The sequence below is a fragment of the Phyllopteryx taeniolatus genome, chromosome 7 (assembly GCF_024500385.1).
Source record: "Phyllopteryx taeniolatus isolate TA_2022b chromosome 7, UOR_Ptae_1.2, whole genome shotgun sequence".
NCBI classification, from domain to species: domain Eukaryota; kingdom Metazoa; phylum Chordata; class Actinopteri; order Syngnathiformes; family Syngnathidae; genus Phyllopteryx; species Phyllopteryx taeniolatus.
The window spans coordinates 11,046,350-11,065,815 of record NC_084508.1 but is presented as its reverse complement, the minus strand read 5'-3'; the positions used below and the strand labels follow the sequence as shown (position 1 = coordinate 11,065,815).

The following is a 19,466-nucleotide window of genomic DNA, read 5'->3' as shown; positions in this document are numbered from 1 at the left end:
CAGTCTATATACAACCACACAGTCTATATACATCCTTAGATGTCCCTTGCACAAATCTTTGGGTGTCTACAATGCTTTGTTTTTCGCTCAGTTGTCCCAGACGGCTCGCCCAGGCTCGGCAGAAGGCTCAAAGTTGAAGAGGTCAGGCAGTACTCAGACTCGGAGGACTTCAGCCCGACCGTGAGCCTGGCGGAGATCAGTTCAGATCTCTCACTGCTGGACGACCTGCGTGAGTCAAACAAATCTCTTGGTGACATTATAACTCCAAAACTTTAAAGCCATTTTTAGCCATTTCTTCGGAGGAGGAAAGTCAGTTGATGAAAAGGCACAAAACAAAATTGCGGACTGAGTCACTGATGGTTGTAGTGGTTAACTCGCCTGACTTCTCTGCAGGCAGCGTGCGTTCCGGTCCCACTCGGTGACGGTGGGAATTGGTGGATAGCATTCAGTAGAGCGTAGACCTCCATCGAGGCAGAACAAAAACCGTAGGGTTGCAAAAAATATGACGTGTGAGCAGCGCAGTGTTTCCAAAGGACCGAGCCATAATACTTAAAATTTGGGTATAATTGACACCCGCCCTTAAAAGGTTAATAATTGCCTGTAAGAGGCCACAAGATGTCAAAACATTTCTTTTCTGTTACATAGACATGCTGGGGGGGGGGGGGGGGAACTGTTTTAAGATTAGCATCAGCGCTGATAATACTTAACGATTAACGAAAGGTGGAAATATGCCTACTTTTACAGGTGGTGTGAAGAATCCAATGCATCCAACTAGTAGATTACACTGTGAGAGACCCCCACCCCCATCAGTGTATTGTTGATTCATGACATAGTTTATGTAATTTTGGGAAACTGTGTGTGCATGGGCTTACTGTAACACAAGATCCCAGAGGAGACTCCAGATGCTTCCCAGAGTCATTAACTCATTGTTTACACACACACACACACTAGTGGAATAGTGCTTCTGGGAAATTAGTCTGACTTCCATTGTAATCCCAAGTGCAGCAAAGAATGCCCTCACACGCGTAGACTTTAACACACTAATGACTCCCACTTCTCCTCTGCCAGCTCCTGAGCGTCCGAGTGTTGGTTCCAGAGTAAAGTGTGATTTCCTAGAGGTGGAGGAAGATGACGACTACGATGACATCCTGGATGACGACAATGACGACGTGAACCCAGAGTTAGGGTCTGACCTGAGTCTGACAGACCTCTAAATCTCTCTTTTTATGAGGTCAGTGATTGGAATGTACGAGGAACAGTTTTGGGTTGGTAATCAGCAGGTGATTGCGATATGTGGTTCCCAGGCTATATCGTGGTTCATCGTTCGGACTGCTGGTGCATCCCGATTTGTTTCTTTTCTATGGGTTTTTATGGTAAACTAACTGTAATGCCCCTGCATATGGGAAAGGAGAGCCATTGTTATGATGCACCTATCAGCCATTTCTTGAACGTTGGGACAACAGTAAAACAGAGTGAGCAAAGTCACATAGAAGTTGCTGTCAGCCACAGCGCTCAGCCAGACACGAGCACACAGACTCACCGACATCACACCGGCCCTGCTTCTTAAAGGCACGTATAACATAGAAACTACAATATGTACTCACCGATGCAGAGTACTGATACCATTAGTAGCGTTGATGCATAACATTTCAATTAACACATTGATAGATGATTGTGTACAAAGACCTTCTGATGCACATGAAGATTCAATGTGTCAAACCGCCGCAATGTAGTACCAACTACTGGTGAGGAGGACTTACTCAATGTCAGATTATTTTTGCCGCATCGGTGGCTGGTAATCTGCAGACTTCACGAGTACCATACTGTCAGAGAAGTTTCTTCAAAACAACTGAGACAAGCCTGAGGACTGTATCGAAGTGAACTCACACCAACCAAGATTGTCCTTTTCTGCTGTTTATTTGAAGCAAAGCAGGATGCAACACAGTGGAACTTTACCGAAATGCGCAGGTGCCCCGGAAAAATGCTTAGATCGTTTCCCGTTATTCTAACAGTTTCTAACAGACCGCATAGTTACACGTCTACTTGAGCAAGTGTGAAAATGACAGGTTGAGTAAGTGTGAACCAGACAGCTTCCTTGTCTCGTCCACAAATCTGCATGGGCGAATTTCTACAAAATGTGAATATGCTTTAAACATGATAACTATAATAGTAATGAATTCTTTCACACATACTATAAAAAAGGTGGGTATCGTCCTGATACCGATATCTGTTATTGGTACTTGCCCATCCCTTGGTGAAACGCTTTAAAAATGGTTCTTATTTGGTCTTTTTATGGCACAGATTTTCACCTATTGTAGGTGTAAATGTAAACACATTGTGAGAGGGCTTCTGAAGTCGTATGAAAGCTCCCTTGCCCCTACACTGTTCTAAATAAATGATTGGAATACAGGAGTAGGCGAGTTCGGCTTTCCTTAACATGATTGGGGGCTCGTTAGCTCTACGGCAAGAGTTTGTCTAACAGCGGGCTGGATCTGGCCGGCAAGTGCGGTGCACTGTTTCCCGTCTCTCGTGTTGCTTGGCGGGTTGCCTTTCGCCGGCAAGTGTATGCGTAACAGTGGACTGGATCTTACAGTTGACTGTCACAGTAGGCTGGATCTCGCTGGCAGGTATGCGTTTTCCAGATGCAATTTGGCTATATCTTGTTCCGCGTCGCTCCTCAGATTGGCTCTTGTCAATTTACACAAGTGTATGCGTAATAGCGGCTTGGATCTTGCGGGCAAGTGTATGCGTATCAGCAGGTTGGATCTCCGAGGCCGTCCCCTTTTTTCACGTCACTCGACAGGCAGGTTTTTCATCTCACCGTCTCGTGCATGCTTGACAGCGGCTTGGATGGAACCAGCGAATGTAACATTAGGCAGGAGCTTTCTTGCCAATGTGTGCATTACGGAGGGAGTTTAGCTGCCTCTTCTTCCGTGTCCCGTTGTCATCTCACTGGCAATTGTTTGCGGATCAACGGCATATGTAACAGTGGACTGGACGTCGCCAGCAAGTGTTGACGTACCGCCCAACGTTTGGCCGTCTCTCGTCATGTCGCCAGCGGTGTATGCGTAGCAGCGGGCTCGCTCTCGCGTGTAAGTGTGTGAGGTCTGAACTGCATTTGACCATCTCCCCATCAGCGTTGCTCAGTGGACTGGCTCGCTTCATCTCAAGTATATGCATCACAGTGGGGCGGATCTTGCTGGCGAGTCTATGTCTAAGAATGGGCTGGATCTCTTGCCAGAAAGTGTGCACTGCAGCTGGTAGCTTGCTTCTACTTGCATAAGCAGAGAGTGAGGAGAAAATAATGCATGTGCCCGTAAAGAGATGAAATGAACTTTCCCTTTTGGAGGCAGCACTACATCCACGACTACACTGTGTGTATGTGGCACATGAACACAAATGTCTGATTTGTCGGCACTGACATTAAAGAAAGAAAATGCAGCGATACATCTCAAATACCTTTTAATAGTAATAATAATAATAGTCCATAGTCAACATTGACCAGCAAAGCCTCACAATGCAACGATTAATGCATTTGACACTTCCATCGATAAACACAAGTACATCATTTTAAAACGTGGACTTCCACAATGATTCATCTCAAAGGGGAATGCATCTTTTTGGAGTATTTATAAATTAATCCATGCACTCAACATCACTAGTATTTACAATATGAACACTTCATAAAGGCCACTGCTCCAGTCGTATGTTTACGTCATGGAAATTAAATGACTATAAATGTTTAAAAGGCACTCTTACCTGGACTGTAATGGGGGGGGGGCATCACCAACAATACTGTATTTGAACACAAACTAGACTCTTCATTAGGTACCACCACTCAATCAAATTGGAACATTATCTTTGTGGGTAGAATGTGCCATGCAGCTCTTGTGATGATCTTATAGACCTAATGACGTGTGGCCTACGAGTGTATGCATTAAATAACTTGTGAACATACACTAATTTATACAACACAAACACACACACACACTTAAAAACACACACAAAACTTTTTGTCTGCACAAATACATTTTCTCAGAAACATAGACAAAAAAACTGAAAATAAAGTGCAACCTCATTAAAAGTATAATCAGGCCGTTTATGTTCTCCTCTTGTGCCTGTGAGTCATCTGAAAAGCTTTTAATAATGTGATTACTGTACTTCCTCAAAATAGTGGCCTTCAGTGTTTATTTACCCAACTGCAGATTGGTGGAGGCATTTATTCGTACACAAAAAACACTTTTGGAACAATATTAAACAATGTTACACCCTTTCCACATAACATGTAAATACTGCCTAGTGAGCTCAGCATATGGCAAGACATCATATTTTAATTTAGTTGAGAGACTTGACGTATTTCAGTAGGTGCTGCTATTTTGGTTAGTGGCCAAGTTCAACTGTTTAATGTCTATGGGTAAACAATAGTGTCTATGAACTGAGATAATTGCACTGGCTACCCTTTTTCGTCATGAGGTTTATTTTTATTAGTAACTGGACCACTATTGGAGGAAATATGGTAAATGCAGCGAAGCATGGGTTCATTTGGTGCATACAACTTTGACACAGAACTTGACATGGGTGGCGTCCATGTATTACGTCACAGCCACCATTGGACCTGGATAAAATAGTAGTTACCCACATAACCGTATGTGGGCACACAAAACCTGGATTCTTCAGGACCAAGACTCACAAGAGGACAGACCCGGTAGTTGAATCATGGCAAATATCATCACCCTTGAAGAAAGGAGGCTTTTGGGGAGGAGTCAATGTTTGGCTTTGCATCCAGTATCAGTAGCTGTACATGGACAAAGGTGTTTCCTCCATCATGTCGTCCTAAACAAGGGAAAGCCATGCCAAAGCCAGTTAATATTAATTAAAGGAGGTATGTTATAAGAAATTGACTTTTTAGTAGCTTGTATACAAGTAGTTGCGTCTCGGAAGCTCCTCAAGTCCAAATCTCGGACTTTGCCCCCAGTTCTCATGGTAATGAAAGTCTGACTCTCCATTGGCCCAGCAGTATGTGGTTAACCATCACTCATTTGCATTAAACAGGGTCAGCTCCTCAAAACAGGCTAATTTCAGCCAGACAAGAAATTACACGCATTTCTTGTCTGGCTGAAATTAGCCTGTTGAGTTTACTCGTATAATTAATGATCCTTGACATTTTTGTTACTGGTGCCTTAAAAAGTCCCAGGGTTTACATTTCAAAATAAAATAATTTTCCAAATCAGCTGGTGTTAGGACTTTTATTTTTTTTTTGATTATTTTTTTTTATTATTATTTTTTTTAATGCTGGCAAATGAATGCTGGCATTAAAAATATTTGTAATGCTGGCAAATGAAAATCTTTTTTTTTTTTTTGTGTGTGTGTTTCAAAATGAATAATTTTACAAATTCAGTGGTGTTGGGACTTTTCTGGTGAACATGCAAACTCCACACAGGCGGGGCCGGGATTTGAAACCCGGTCCCCAGAACTGTGAGGCAGATGTCCTCCACCGTGCCGGCGAGTTGAGAATTTTATTTTGAAAATAATTTTACTTTGAAATGCTAGCACCTGAAATATTTTTACATTTCTGGGACTTGTCTTAGAAAATAAAAAGATTTTCCAAATCTGATGGTGTTGGGACTTTAATTTTGAAACTCATTTTGAATTGAAGGCACAGTAAATGTTTGTGTGTCCGTTGATTGCCTTTCAAAATACAATTTTCCAAATCCAAAGGTATTGGGACTTTGAATTTAAATATCACTCCATTTTGAAATATTTACATTCCAGATGCTTGCCTGTCTAAATAAAATCATTTTTAAAATTCAATGGTGTTTGGACTTTTTGAGAAATGTATTTTATTTTGAACAGATGGAACCTGGAAATATTTACCTTTTCGGTTCTTACCTTTCAGATTATGTTTTCCCTCCCCAAATTTGATAGTGCTAGACTTTTATTTTGAAATGTAGCCACAGGAAATATTTTGCCTTTCAAAATATATATTTTTTAACTTCTATTTTGAAAATCATTTTACCTTAAAATACTGTTATCAAATTACTTCAATTTGAAATACTGCCACAGGGAAATATTTAGGTTCTCTGTATTTCCAAATTTGATGGCATTGGGACTTAAGTTTTGAAAATGGTTCTTCCTCACCATGGGCAAGTCCTGTAGCCTGCGGAACTCCGGCCTGTTGTCTCGTCGTCGCAGTTTGAGGAAGAGGAGCAGGGTGATGACAGCGGCGCTGATGATGAAGGCCGACACCAAGCCGGCCAACAGAGGATCCAACTTCGGGGAGTCGTGGACCATGATGGCTGGAATTGGACCACAAAACACAATTTTCACTTGGTAAAAGGTACACAAAAGTGTACAGTGCCTATACTGACAAGATTACATTTAAATTGTAATCATTTTAGTTGAATTTAAATGACTTAAATTTACATTTTACTCATCTTAATCTCCAATATATGTATTTTAATGTAAAATTTTAAATTTAAACCATTTTTATTTGAATGCCAATTATTTTCAGTTTAGCTTCTGTTTTATACAATAAACTTTGTTTTATCTAGTTATCATTTTGATTTCAAATTAATTTTAAGACTTAAAAATAATTTGGTTTTAATATTTAATTCCATTTGAGTTCATTTGAATTTTACTAAATTTAATATTTGATCATTTTAATCAGATCTCAATTTGAAGCATTTTCATTTAAATTGTACTATTTTCTGTTTTATACATTTTTTTCTTGAAAATGTAGTTCACATTTCAGTTTTAAATTGATTTAATCTAACACTAATTTATTTTTTTTAGATTTTAAATTCATCCTCACAGGGCCACAGCACTGGCCCCTTGATGATGTCATCATTTTTCCATACTCATTGGTCGGTCAGAGCAAAATTAGTTACAGTCAATTTCAACTAACAAAACATCTCGTGATCTGCTGATATGAATTCAATGAATAGTCAGCATTTCTGGTGAATATGTATTGACATTTTTAGTATATTGTCATAAATATTGATTCTGAACTGCTTCAGATTATGTACATGGCACAGTTGTGTGCTGTTATATTGCATTCTTTTTGTATTGTATTTATGGTTTCTATAACTGTGACGTGATATTAAAAGGTGGATTAAGTTGGCTAAGTTCCCACCGAAGGACCATGTACCAAAGGCACGGCCCGCCACTGCTATCTGCGCACGTTGCTATGTAGCACTGTTTTGCCAACTCTGCCGTTTTCACATCAACAAGTAAAAACAACCACAGAGGAGTGAGCCATCTTTCTTTTTCTTGCTCATGGAAAAAGGCAAAGCGCCAAGCTTGGACTAATAAAACCACACCGCCAGGAAAGTGGGAATCATCTGTTTTTGTTTAGTTTTTTTTTTTTTTTTTTGCCGACGTCCTAGAAAACTCTCTGGCAGACAGATGGAAAGATAAAATGAATAGTGCGGCACGCTCCCGCAGTGGGTGTCTAAATAATTGAGTGGGCAGATAAAGAGCGATGGAAAACGAGTCCCATGACTGTCTCCCAAACAGAGGGACCAGTGTGGACGGCCTGGTGGCGACAGTGTTTGTGTGTAGAAGAAGGAGAAAAGAGCTGGCTTGTGTCTAAGCAAACAAAAGAACAGTGTTGCTTTTGTTCTTGGGCCAGTTTAGCCTCTGTCATCATCCAAACAGTGAAAAGCCCAGGACATATTTACACAAAAAAAAAATCAGTAGCTGTTTTGCAATTGGGGCAAGTGGGGTAGTGCCTATCCCAGCTGACTTCTGGTGAGAGAAGCGGAGTGGACACCAGGACTGGTTGCTTTTTAATCGCAGGGCACATATAGACAACCATTCACATTCACACCTATGAACCAGGACCAGAGGCGGCCGAACCGGGGGGGGGGTTCTTTTTTACCCTATGTGAGCAACAAAAGTGCCCCTGAAAATTTTTGATCAGATACAATTAACCAAGCAATATCTCATAGCATAAAAAAACATTTCAACATAAAATAATTGAGCCACTTGTAAGTGAAAATACCACTGTAGTTAATAATATTAGATAAAGTACATTTAAGTACTTACTGTCACCCTTCACATTGAGCTGCGAAGGGGTGTCTGGATGCGGTTTGGTCTGCGTGGATGTGAGGCTCGGTGGGGCGATGGTGGTCAGCAGGGGGGCTTGGCTGGAGGTTCTCTGCGGTAACGTGAGAGTCGTCGTCCGAGAAGCGGAGGTCTCTCCGGATGAGCTGGTGGTGAAGCGGCTCCTGTTGTTGGCGGCGGAAATGGTGGTAGAGGACGTGGTAGATTGCTGACTCGGCGTTTTATGTGACGTGGTGCGGGACAAGGGGGAGGACGCGGGAGAATGGGTTTCCATAGGAGCTGTCCGGCTCGTTAGCGTATTGGAGACAGGAAGTGTCTCCGGTGGCTGGTGTGAAGTAGCGCCGGCGTGGGTTGTGTTCGAGGGGCTGTGAGGAGTTGTTGTATTGGGGGCTTGGGAGGTCAGCATCGGGGGAACAGAAGGCTTTGATGTCACGTCATCAGTAAGGTTGACGAACCTATCTGGGATGGAGGTCGCTGAGGTTACCTCCATGTTGGTTGCTACCAAAGAAAATCATGTTATCTTCTCTGGGAAATTAATACATTACATTTTTATGTATAATTCTGTACACAGAGTGCATCCGAAAAGTGTTTGCATTACACCCTTAATCCAAAATTCACTGAACTTATTTGTTCTTTCTAATTCTAAACACAACACCCAAAAATGACATCATTACAGAAGTTTTTTTTTTTGCAAATGTATTAAAAATTAAAAGCACTGCGAATATGTTCCCAATGTTCCCTGTAGGGCGCCTTCCACATTTTATCCATCCATCCATCCATTTTCTTTACCGCTTATCCTCACTAGGGTCGCTGGCTGCCGGAGCGTATCCCAGCTATTTATGATATAGCCTTATTCCAAAATGGATTCAATTTATTATTTTCATCTCACAATTCTGTACACAACACCCCATAAGGAAAACAGGAAATGTTTTTTTTTTTAAATGTAATTATAATTTTTTTTTTAAAGTGTAGCAAGAAGTGGATCGCTATACAGTGCATCTGAGAAGTACCGTAAAATACGCACCCCCAAAGTTGACTTCAAATTTCTGGAAAACCCTTCTACCTATGTATAATGCATTTTTACAATGCATGATTTTGCTTCTACCCATATGATCAAAGAATGAAGTACAGTGTTCCCTTGCCACTTCGCACTTCACGTTTTGCGGCTTCAGTGCTTCGCGGGTTTTTCTAAACATTTATTTTTTTAAATAAATAAATAAAATACAGCCATATCGGCAGCCATATTGCGGAGACGCGTTGTCTCCGCAATATGGCTGCATGCCAAACAAAGAGATGAGTTGACTCAGAGGCTTTGTACATGCCTGTACTGTACGGGCACTCATACAAGGCGCGTGATGGGTTCCCGGCGCGACATCGACCAATTAGAGCACCAGTGGATTTATCCCGTGAGCTGATTGGCTGCGCATCATCGCAGCCTCACCCAGCATCTTCCCTTGTTGTGTCTCGCCAGTCTCGTCCACGCTGTTGTGTTCGCAATAACTTTTTTTGTTTAAGCGCTAAGTTTTTGGATTAGTTAAGCAAGCCCTTACAATGTCGCCGAAGCGCTGTGCCCCTGCGAAAACTATTATCCTTGTCTTCTGAGTTCAAAACTAGTTATCCCTCAATTGGTTGTGTAATGGTAATAATGTTTTGGTGATGATGAAACATTTATATGGTTTCACTGTTCTAACGGCCCTCTGAGGGAAATAATAACTACAATACGGCCCGAGACAAAAAGAGTTTGAAACCCCTGCTCTAGATGATGGCATACATTTATAAAATGTGAATGTTTTTTCCATTTTCCCTTATACCTATGTATAATGTGCACTATTGACTTTTGACAATTTTGGGGAGGAAAAATATGCGCATTATACACAAGAAATTCTGGTATTCACAAAGCTACACTTTTTCCACATTTTATGTTGAAGCTTTATCCAAATGGATTGAATATTTTTTTTTGCTCAAAAATCTACACACAACCTCATAATGACAACATGAAAATAATTTTTGTTGAGATTCTTCCAAATCTATTAAGAATTTAAAAAAAAAGAGATCTCACAAGTCCTCATTCTTGAAATGTTTCTACAGTTTAAATTGGTGTCCACCTGCGGTCAGTTCTCTTGATGGGACATGATTAGGAAAGAGACTCCTGTCTATATAAAAGTCCCACAATTGCAGTGCATGTCCAAGCACAAACCAAGCATGAAGTTGTATAAATTGTCAGTTGATCATATTCAAGATGCATCAACGAAGTAATGAGCAAAGGCTGTGAATAATTATGTTCATGTGATTTCTTAGCTTTAAAAAAAAAAAAAAACAATTTTGCAACATTTTGAAGGATTTAAAAAAAATAAAAGTCCAGTTCAGTTGCTAACCAAAACAACAGAGTAACAACACTAAGAGAAGGCAGCTGCTATCTTCAGAGCTAGGTAGCGCCGAGTCGTGAAAGCAAACTGTCGTCTGATGTAACCTTCAAGTGAATGGGAATGTGTGTGTGTGTGTGCCTGTTTGCGTGTGTGTGTATGTTCCTCCCGTCGCTACTTTTCTCACGTCATGGTGAAAAGTCTCACGCGGCATAGCTGTAGGATCATTTCTCATCCACCTTTCTTTTGCATTATTTAACCCTTTTTCTTCCCGCAGACCCGATAATCGTAGTACCATAATAATAGAACTAAAATAAAAACTACTCGCCTTTTCATAATCCCTGACAGACACATTTAATTAGTGTGCTTGCTTGACATTTGATTAACTGATTGAGCTTGAGAGGTGCTGTAAAGAAGAAAAGGCCAAACTGCCCAAAGATACAGGAGGGGTGCCAAGCTTTTGGCATCATATTCAAAAAGACTTGAGGCTGTAACTGCTGCCGTAATTGAGCAAAAGCTGTGAATAATTATGTATGTGTACAGTTGTGCTTTGAGATACGAGTTTCATTTGTTCCGTGACTAGACTCGTAACTCAAAACATGAATGAATGGAAATGCCATTAAGCTGTTCCACCATGCCAAAAAAAAACATAAAATGTTGGAGTATTTTTTTAATAAGAAAAATATATTGTAATAATATTGTACGTCATAAAAACATATGGTAATGGCATAATTAAATAGGATGTAAAGAATTAAAGATTTTTTGCTTCAATTCAATGGGCATTGTGCTGCTCCTTCTGGTGTGTGGAATCTTAACCACCAGGGGGCAATCTAATACAGACATAGAGACACATGAAGAAGAGTTACATAACTGACTAATATTGGTCTTTTTTTTTTTTTGCTATTTGTTAGTCCGTCTATGGCGTTTCACATTGTTTGTTAGCATTAAGCTAATTGGACTGTCATAAAGCAAAGTTATGTTCTTGTTTTAAATACACATGCAATTAACTTTGTTTTATGTTCAATTTGACAGTCAACTTCAAGTGGGAGTGGCAAAAACAAAACTTGAAGCCTCTTTTTTGAAGAATTGTTCACTATCTGTCAAACTGCTGCTTGCTGTCAAGTGAGTTGAGTTCACTGCCACCATACAGCTCTCATATCTCAAATTTTTGTTCACAAGTCACAGCAAAAATATCGTCAGAACGACGGCTCGTATCTAGAAAATCTTGTAGGTCAGGCAATTCGTATTTCAAGGCACCACTGTATTACTGAACAGCAAGACCCTTTCCTTCGTCACAGTAAGTTCCATTTCTTGCTTTGTGGTTATCACAATACTTTTCCTCTTTGCCTCTGCATGCCCTACGTTGGTGGCACTTCATCAGCTTATCACCATGTGTCAACCTCTTTGAAGGTCCACGATAATGAGCAAATATACCCCAGCAAATGACTTCCCGCGGTGCGTGCCATCCATAAATCTCGAGACTTACCGTTCCCTCTGCTTGGTTGCGGCGTCGCAGTGGCTTTTTCCCAGTGTGTTGCTGTACTGTTGCCAGTAGAAGTGGAGTTGGAGCCCTTTGGAGCAATACTGGGCGCATGGCTGGTGAAATCCAGGTCACGTGCTGGTATTGGTTGTGCAGTGTGTTCATTACCTGATGCGAGGCAAACAGAGCCAAGCTTGATTAATGGTTATTTGATGTCTTGGACAACTGGTTTCCCAAAATGCAGTACACGCACAATCCAAAAACATCAGAATTACAAGTTTGTGTTACATGTGGACGCAAAAGTTGCATAGTCAGTGAAAGCTGACGGTGTGAGTGAGCAAAGGCAGTAAGTTTTTAAACCCTTATAAAAATGATGCCAGAGGATATTTGCAGCTACAACACTGACAATTATTTTTCTGTATCAATTCCTAAGTCACAATTACTATCAATACATATGACATATTTTCAGCTATATGTACTTTGAGTTCACGTTATGACCCAGTCACAATCACTATGACATACAGTGGATATAAAAAGTCTACACACCCCTGTTCAAATGCCAGGTTTTTGTGATATTATAAATATGAGCCCAAGATAAATCATTTCAAAACTTTTTCCACCATTAATGTGACCTATAACTTGTACAACTAAATTGAATTTAAAAAAATATTGTGTCGAGAGCAAATAAAAATTAACAACTGAAATAATGTTGTTAAAGTGTGCATACCTTCATTTAACTGGGATGTTACTACAGAATTAATCAGTCTCATTCAAACTAATGTTAAATGGGAGTCATCACACAGCTGCCACAATTTGAAGTGGCTTTGATGAACCCCCAATAAAGTTAAGCTGTACTAGTAGGCTTTTCCTGACATTTTTTTTTTACCCTTTCTACCAGAAGCCTTGAGGTATTGTGCTAATTCTGACTGCTATTTCGAACTGTTCTTAAACCCTTCCACCTTGTCCCACCTGAAGAAACACAGCTCCCAAGCATGAAGTTGCCACCATTGTTCACTGTGCGTACGGTGCTCTTTTGGTCATGAGCGGCCCTGCGTTTGCACCAAACATACCTTTTGGAATTATGGCCAAAAGTTCAACCTTGGTTCCATAGGACCATAACACCTTTTACAGTTTGTGAGATTTTGTTTGGGGAGATTTGGGCAGTCACTATCACTATCACTATCATTCAGATAATTTCTCAGTCAAAATCGCTATCATATGACATATTTTCAGCTAAATTGACTATGAATTCTCCATGTCATTGCTTCGTCACAATCCCGATATCTATATGACATATTTTCAACTCCATTTACTATGAATCCCCTTAGTGTTACCAAGTCACAATCACTCTCAATATGACATTTTCAGCTATGACGGTAACACATCATGTCTTTCTAAGCTCTAATTTGCTTATTAAGCTCACGCAGCTTCCCTTTCCCATTGCTCTGGATCAGTTTAACAAGTTCTGATCTCATTCTCCTCTCCCTTCCCAACGTCCCTTTGAGGCAAACCAGAACGCTCATGTAACGTAATGTCATTAGCGCTGGCTAGCTCATTAGCACGATGCCTTTCATTACCTCAGCAGTCACTCATACACAGTTCATCAGTGCACACAGTATAACATATCGCCAGCAACATTTACTACGAAGTTTCCGTATTGTTATCCAGTCACATATGACATATTATTAGCGACATTCACAATTCATTTTTGATGATTGCTCAGTCACAGTTACTAATATGAATCACAGTTCTTAAGATTAAATGGAAATGTATTGAGCTTAAACGGTAAATACAACTGAACTGTACTTAGGCAGTGACTCTTTCCCATGCCACGAGACTTTGAGAATCACCGCTCCATATTATTATCCAATCACAGTCACTACAAATATGACATATTTTCATCTGAGTTGCACTCAATCACTAGTATCAATGTGAAATATTTTCAGCTCAATCACAAACAATTGCTATATATCTGCAGCTACATTCCTCTGAATTCCCTATATAATTACTGTGTCAAATATTCGCTGTGGATATTACATACTGTATTTTCAGCTTCTACAATAATGAATTCCCACATCCTAACCCAGTTACAGTCACTATGCATATATAATTTCAGCTACATTTATTATGAAGTCTCCATACCATTACTCATTCACAAGTCTCTGACAAATTCCAAACAGAACTGTGTGTGATGTAAACATCAGAGGTGGGTAGAGTAGCCAAAGGTAAGAGGACTGTTAATTTAGAGTAAAACAGTATGACTCAAGTAAAAGTAAAAAGTAGCCCAGCAAATAATGACTTGAGTTATAGTACCGGTAAGTATTCAGTAAAAAAAAAAAAAAAAACTACTCAAGTACCGAGTAACTGATGAGTAAACCCTGAGTTATTGTTTAATCAGAGCATGACCGCCAAGGAGACAATTATAAAATAGCAATGTGCAAATTCAATATCCCTTTAACAAAAACAATGATCAATTTAATCTTCATTAAACAACATGAATTAGGGCAAATTCACCCACAAGAAGGATCATGATTGAATACATTTTCTTTGTTTATGCACGTGACACAGCACACAATAGGCTCACCAGGCCGAGATTACATTACATTACAAGAATGCAACGTGTTTTCTCAAATTCAAAGTGGAGTACTTGTAGGCTTGTAGATTGAATGTGAGGGGTGTTCTGCCTCTTCTAACACCGAGTCTTTAAAAACTTTGCTTCTGTGTGTAGCCGCAGAGTTTACATACATAGTCATGTGACTGCCTAACTCAGTTTGATTGGTTATATAGAGTCAAACGTCACTAGTGGTCACATTTGATTGGTAAAACAGAGTCATGCAACGTATGTTGCATTAAGACTACGCCGACAAGTACAAGTTATTCAAAAAATTACTTCAGGAATTGTAATGGAGTAAATGTAGCGCGTTACGACACACCTCTGATAAAATTCATGTAAATAGACAGAGGCGGCGGGCTGTATAATACCGGCCTTGTGCAGCAACCCGACTCGGAGTTTTTGTATATCTTTTGCTTTCCGTGCATGTGTGCAGAGTGGGGTCATACAGTACAGAGAACCACTGTTACCCACGTGCTGCAAGTTTGGGTTGGTCTTCATGAGATTCAACATGTAGTAACTTGCAATCCTTCCTGCAATCCCCAAGCAGGAAGTCTGTCCTACCATCTTTAGTACCTTAGCTTACCTTTCATAAATGTACAGGCTGTTTTTTTATTTTTTATGTTACAGGTATTTTTAAACTTTACTCACTGCCGTACATATTTAAGCACAAGTTCCATCCAACCATTTCCTATACGGCTTATCCTCATTGAGTCACAGGGGAGCTGGAGCCTCTCCGAGCTGCCTTTGGGGCGAGAGGCAGGGTACACACAGCTATGGACATTTTAGAATCTTCAATTAACATAGTATGCATGTCTGGAGTATATCCGAGCTAACTTTTGTCAAATGAAACAGAGTACACCCTGAACTTGTCACCAGCAAATCCCAGGGCACATACAATAAAGCATTCAACTCACATTCACATGTATGGACAATTAAGTCTTCAATTAAGTTACAATGACTTTTGGTGAGAAAAGCGGTGTAGACCCTGGACTAGTCGCTAGCTATGTCGCTAGCGCGAGAAACTAACAAAGAAGTCTACATATTCACTCAGTGCTCCTTGTCAAACATCACAAACAGATCTCAATTAAGTGACATTTAAGCCACAATTTCCCCCAAAATGTGGGTCAAACTCAGTCTTCAATTCATCTGAAATGACTTTTGGTGAGAGAAACGGTGTATAACCTGGACTAGTTTCTAACTATGTAGCTAGCGCGAGGGGCTAACGTAGCAGTCAACATCTTTACTCAGTGCTCCTTCTTGTCAAACATCACGAACAGATTAAGTGACAATTTCCCCCAACATGTGGGTGGATTTTCACAGGCTTTAATCACCCATTGTAATGTTTCCGCACTTTTTGTAGCGTGTCAGAGTTTTGTATTGGAAGGGATTTTCCCTGAAATGGCTCCTGTGCCTTTTGCCAGTGCACATATTGCAGGTGCCGCCAACTGACTGACCTCAAACTGTCATTTTCTCCTACGCTCCAATATGTGGCCCTGTAATAAATGTTAGGATCGTCTCTGGGACTTTTAGCGTCTGCTCTTAAATTTTTTTTTTTTTAATAAATATATATATATATATATATATATATATATATAAAACAACATGAGGAAATATAATGCGGGATTGTGTTAAAATAGGCTTGACTTGGCAATATATGCGCTCTTTTCCTTGCAAGAACGCTCCAAATATGTCTGACTACAAGCGCATCCTTTCTTTCACGGGCCCCCTTTGGGTCACCCCGCAGATTTCAACTTGGTTTTAGGTCTAGGTTCTAGCTGGGTCATTTAGCCATTCTTTTTTTGCTGATTTAGATAAACAATGGATACAAAAAGTCTACACACCCAAGATCAAATGCCGGGTTTTTGTAATGTAAAAAAATGAGACCAAGATAAATCATTTCAAAACTTTTCGTTCACCATCAAGGTGACTTATAACCTGTACAGCACACATCTGCCACCATTTAAAGCAGCTCTGATTAATCAGAAATAAAATTCAGATGTTCAGCTCGTGGGCTTTTCCTGACATTTTGGAAGTCACATCTTACAGCACAAGCCATGGTCCGCAGAGCGGTTTCCCAGCACCTGCAGGATCTCATTGTGTTCATAGGTATCAGTCAGGAGAAGGGTACAAAAGAATTTCCAAGGTATTCAATATACCAAGGAACACAGTGTAGACAGTTGTCTTCAAGTGGGGGAATATGGCACAACAGTGAGAAAACCAAGAACAGGACATCTGACCAAAATTGATGAAAAGACGAGAAGAAAATTTGTCCGGGGGTTGCCAAGAAGCCGGCAGCAACATTGAACGAGCTGCAGGAATTTCTGGCAAGGACTGGCTGTTTAGTACATGTGGCAACAATCTCCCATCTTCTTCATATGTCAGGGGTAGGGTGGCCTTATCGTACAAAGAAAAACATCCGAGCCTGGCTACATTTTGTAAAAACACACTTGAAATGTGGGAAAATGTGTTCTGGTCCAACGCAACCAAGGTTGAACATTTTGGCCATAATTTCAGAAGGTATGGCACAAACAAACCACTGCTCATCACCAAAAGAACACCATAACAGTGAAATATGGTGGCAGCGTCGTGTGTTGGGGCAAACTGTCACGCTGAAATATTCTGTCTGGACTGCAATATAAGAATGGACAAGTGAGAGACGCAATCATAGCACGCATGGACATTTTCTCCTTCTATCTGGACTAAAATAGATGAATGTATGACAGACATGTCAAGGTTTTAGGCCTTTCACGTTTCTATATTCACTGTACAAATCTAGTTTTTATGTATACAACCTGTACATCAGCGGCGGGAACAATCTTATGACATTCTTTTGTCTGGACTCAAGTAGAAGAATAGAGGTGTGTGAAGCTTTGAATGTCTTTCACCTTACTATAACTATGATTTTTTATTTATTTTTTTTAACATGGGCAACCGGAAGCAATCATATAACACGGAGTAACCTTTTCTTCTTCTGTCTGGACTGAAACAGCAGAATGTGCGAGATGTGAAAAGCGTTAATTAACTGCCATCTCTACATGCGTCCGAATAAAGTAATTACTTGATGAAGTGCTTCCTGGCTAGATTTTTGTACTTATTGTCGCTCGTTATCGTCTAATAATACTCATCGTGCCAAAGTCAGAGGCTACTTGAAAACACTGCAAGCATAAAGTCCACACACGCCCCACAATACTGCAGAGGCTCAATTAAGTGAGAAGACGCTAGTTAGAGGTGTCGTTACGTCTCGCTGCACGCTTTCCTTGTCTATTGACAGCCAATAAATGGGAGCTTTAATCCCAGAATTGAAGACCAAAGGGGCCAGAAGGGGAAGTATAAAAAAAAGTGTGAACATAGCGGCTGTTGGTAATAGGTGTGATGAAAGAGGAAAAGGAGGGGAGGGGGGGGGGGGTGTGTGAAAGACAAAAGTGTGAAGTTAATGACACAGAAGTAGAGAAAGCTCCTCTTTGCCCTTTATGAGGCAAAAAATATATATATATATTTAGTAACTCCACACCTCGATCTTCAATTAACTTGAGTTGAATTTAGCGAGAAAAGCCGGGGGAGATCTGGACTGGTCAGCAGTCAGTCCGGTATATGCGCAACGTACTTCTGCGTTCGGCAAAATGGCTGGAAGCACTTCCTCCTTGCTCAGGTGAATGGCAAACGGGACCGTGAAATAGCACCCGTTGGAACTTTAAATGTCTTTTCAGGGCACATACGGTATATATTCAAACAGCCGTCAACACTCACATTTATACCTATGGACAATTTAGAATCTTCATTTAACCCAACATGCATGTTTTTTGGTAATGTGGGAGGAAGCTGCAAGAAACCAGAACCTCAAATTATTTCGCCAAGCAGATGCCAACACTAATAGCATGGACAGTGGTAACTTGACCCAAGGCTTCCGAGTTTTTCCAGTTGCAAGGCGTCACTCTTCAATTTTTTTGCTTCATTTTGCCAGTTAAAGTTTGAGTTACATGAGGGCTTCAGATGTGCCACTGCTCGAGATAAGTGGGGAAAAAAATGCAATTAAGTAAATGTATTGCTGGTGGCAAGGTGGACAACTGGTTAGCACATCTGCCTCACAGTTCTGAGGACCCGGGTTCAGATCCGGCCTCACTTGTATGGAGTTGGCATGTTCTCCCTTTGCCTGTGTTTGTTTCCTCCGGATACTCTGGTTTCCTCCCACTTCCCAATAACATGCACAATAGGTAAATTGAAGACTCTAAATTGCCCATAGGTGTGACTGAGAGTTTGAATGATACAGTACGAACAATAGGTACGCTTTATAAAACCAGTTTATTTCTTTACATTCTCTTTTATGTTTTTATACAATACATTGCTACTTGCCTTTATAGTTTTAAGAACACGTAACCAAAAAAAAAATGGTGCTGTTTGTTTGGTAGCTGAAACAGATTAAAGTCCTTTCAATTCATTTCAATGGGGAAACTTGATTTGATATACCAGTGTCTTGCCTTCCTGTTCCCTCTCATTGTCACCGTCTTCACAGGGTGACCAGTTTCACTCTGTTCTAGTTGTATTATACAGTAGTTAACTTCCCTTTACCCCTAAGTGACAACTAGGGAACGTTAGCATGTTCCTCGACTGAGGTTAACATCAAACATTACTGCAGTGTATTGCACCGATATGACAGCAAAAGTACTCACACTCATTTATCCTTTGACTTCCTACCACTGCAATATGACCAAGTTCAAAACAAAATAAATCCTTTTTTTTCTCCTTTTTTTTTTTTTTTTAAAGTGGCGCCTACCATGTTCAGCAGATCCCACGTGAAGCAGCACCAAGGCACCAAGGTATATACACATTCTAGCCTCCATCATTTGCTTTTTCCTTACGGTTCTGTAATCCACCGTCACTCACTTGTGTACAGTAGTGCACTGCTGCTGCTGCTACTGGGTGTTGTGTTCGTGGCTGAAACAAGAGT

General features: G+C 40.4%; 2 protein-coding genes across 4 annotated transcripts in view; one reads left to right on the top strand and one right to left on the bottom strand.

Annotated features, from left to right (window-relative positions):
• Window positions 1-3,835, top strand: part of LOC133480771 (uncharacterized) — a 10,972-nt gene extending 7,137 nt beyond the window's left edge. For all 3 annotated transcript variants that reach the window (XM_061779358.1, XM_061779356.1, XM_061779357.1), the window contains 2 exons: window positions 92-229; window positions 1,069-3,835. In XM_061779358.1, the coding sequence (XP_061635342.1) occupies window positions 92-229; window positions 1,069-1,214 (284 nt within the window). In that variant the 3' untranslated portion in view covers window positions 1,215-3,835. The remainder of the gene's footprint in view (window positions 1-91; window positions 230-1,068) is intronic.
• On the bottom strand, window positions 3,446-19,466 carry LOC133480772 (mucin-2-like). The gene is made up of 5 exons (XM_061779359.1): window positions 19,293-19,466; window positions 11,914-12,075; window positions 8,047-8,562; window positions 6,139-6,296; window positions 3,446-4,833 (listed from the first exon to the last, which is right to left on the bottom strand). Exons 1-5 carry the CDS (start codon window positions 19,360-19,362, stop codon window positions 4,789-4,791), a joined length of 951 nt encoding a protein of 316 aa, XP_061635343.1. The 5' UTR covers window positions 19,363-19,466; the 3' UTR covers window positions 3,446-4,788.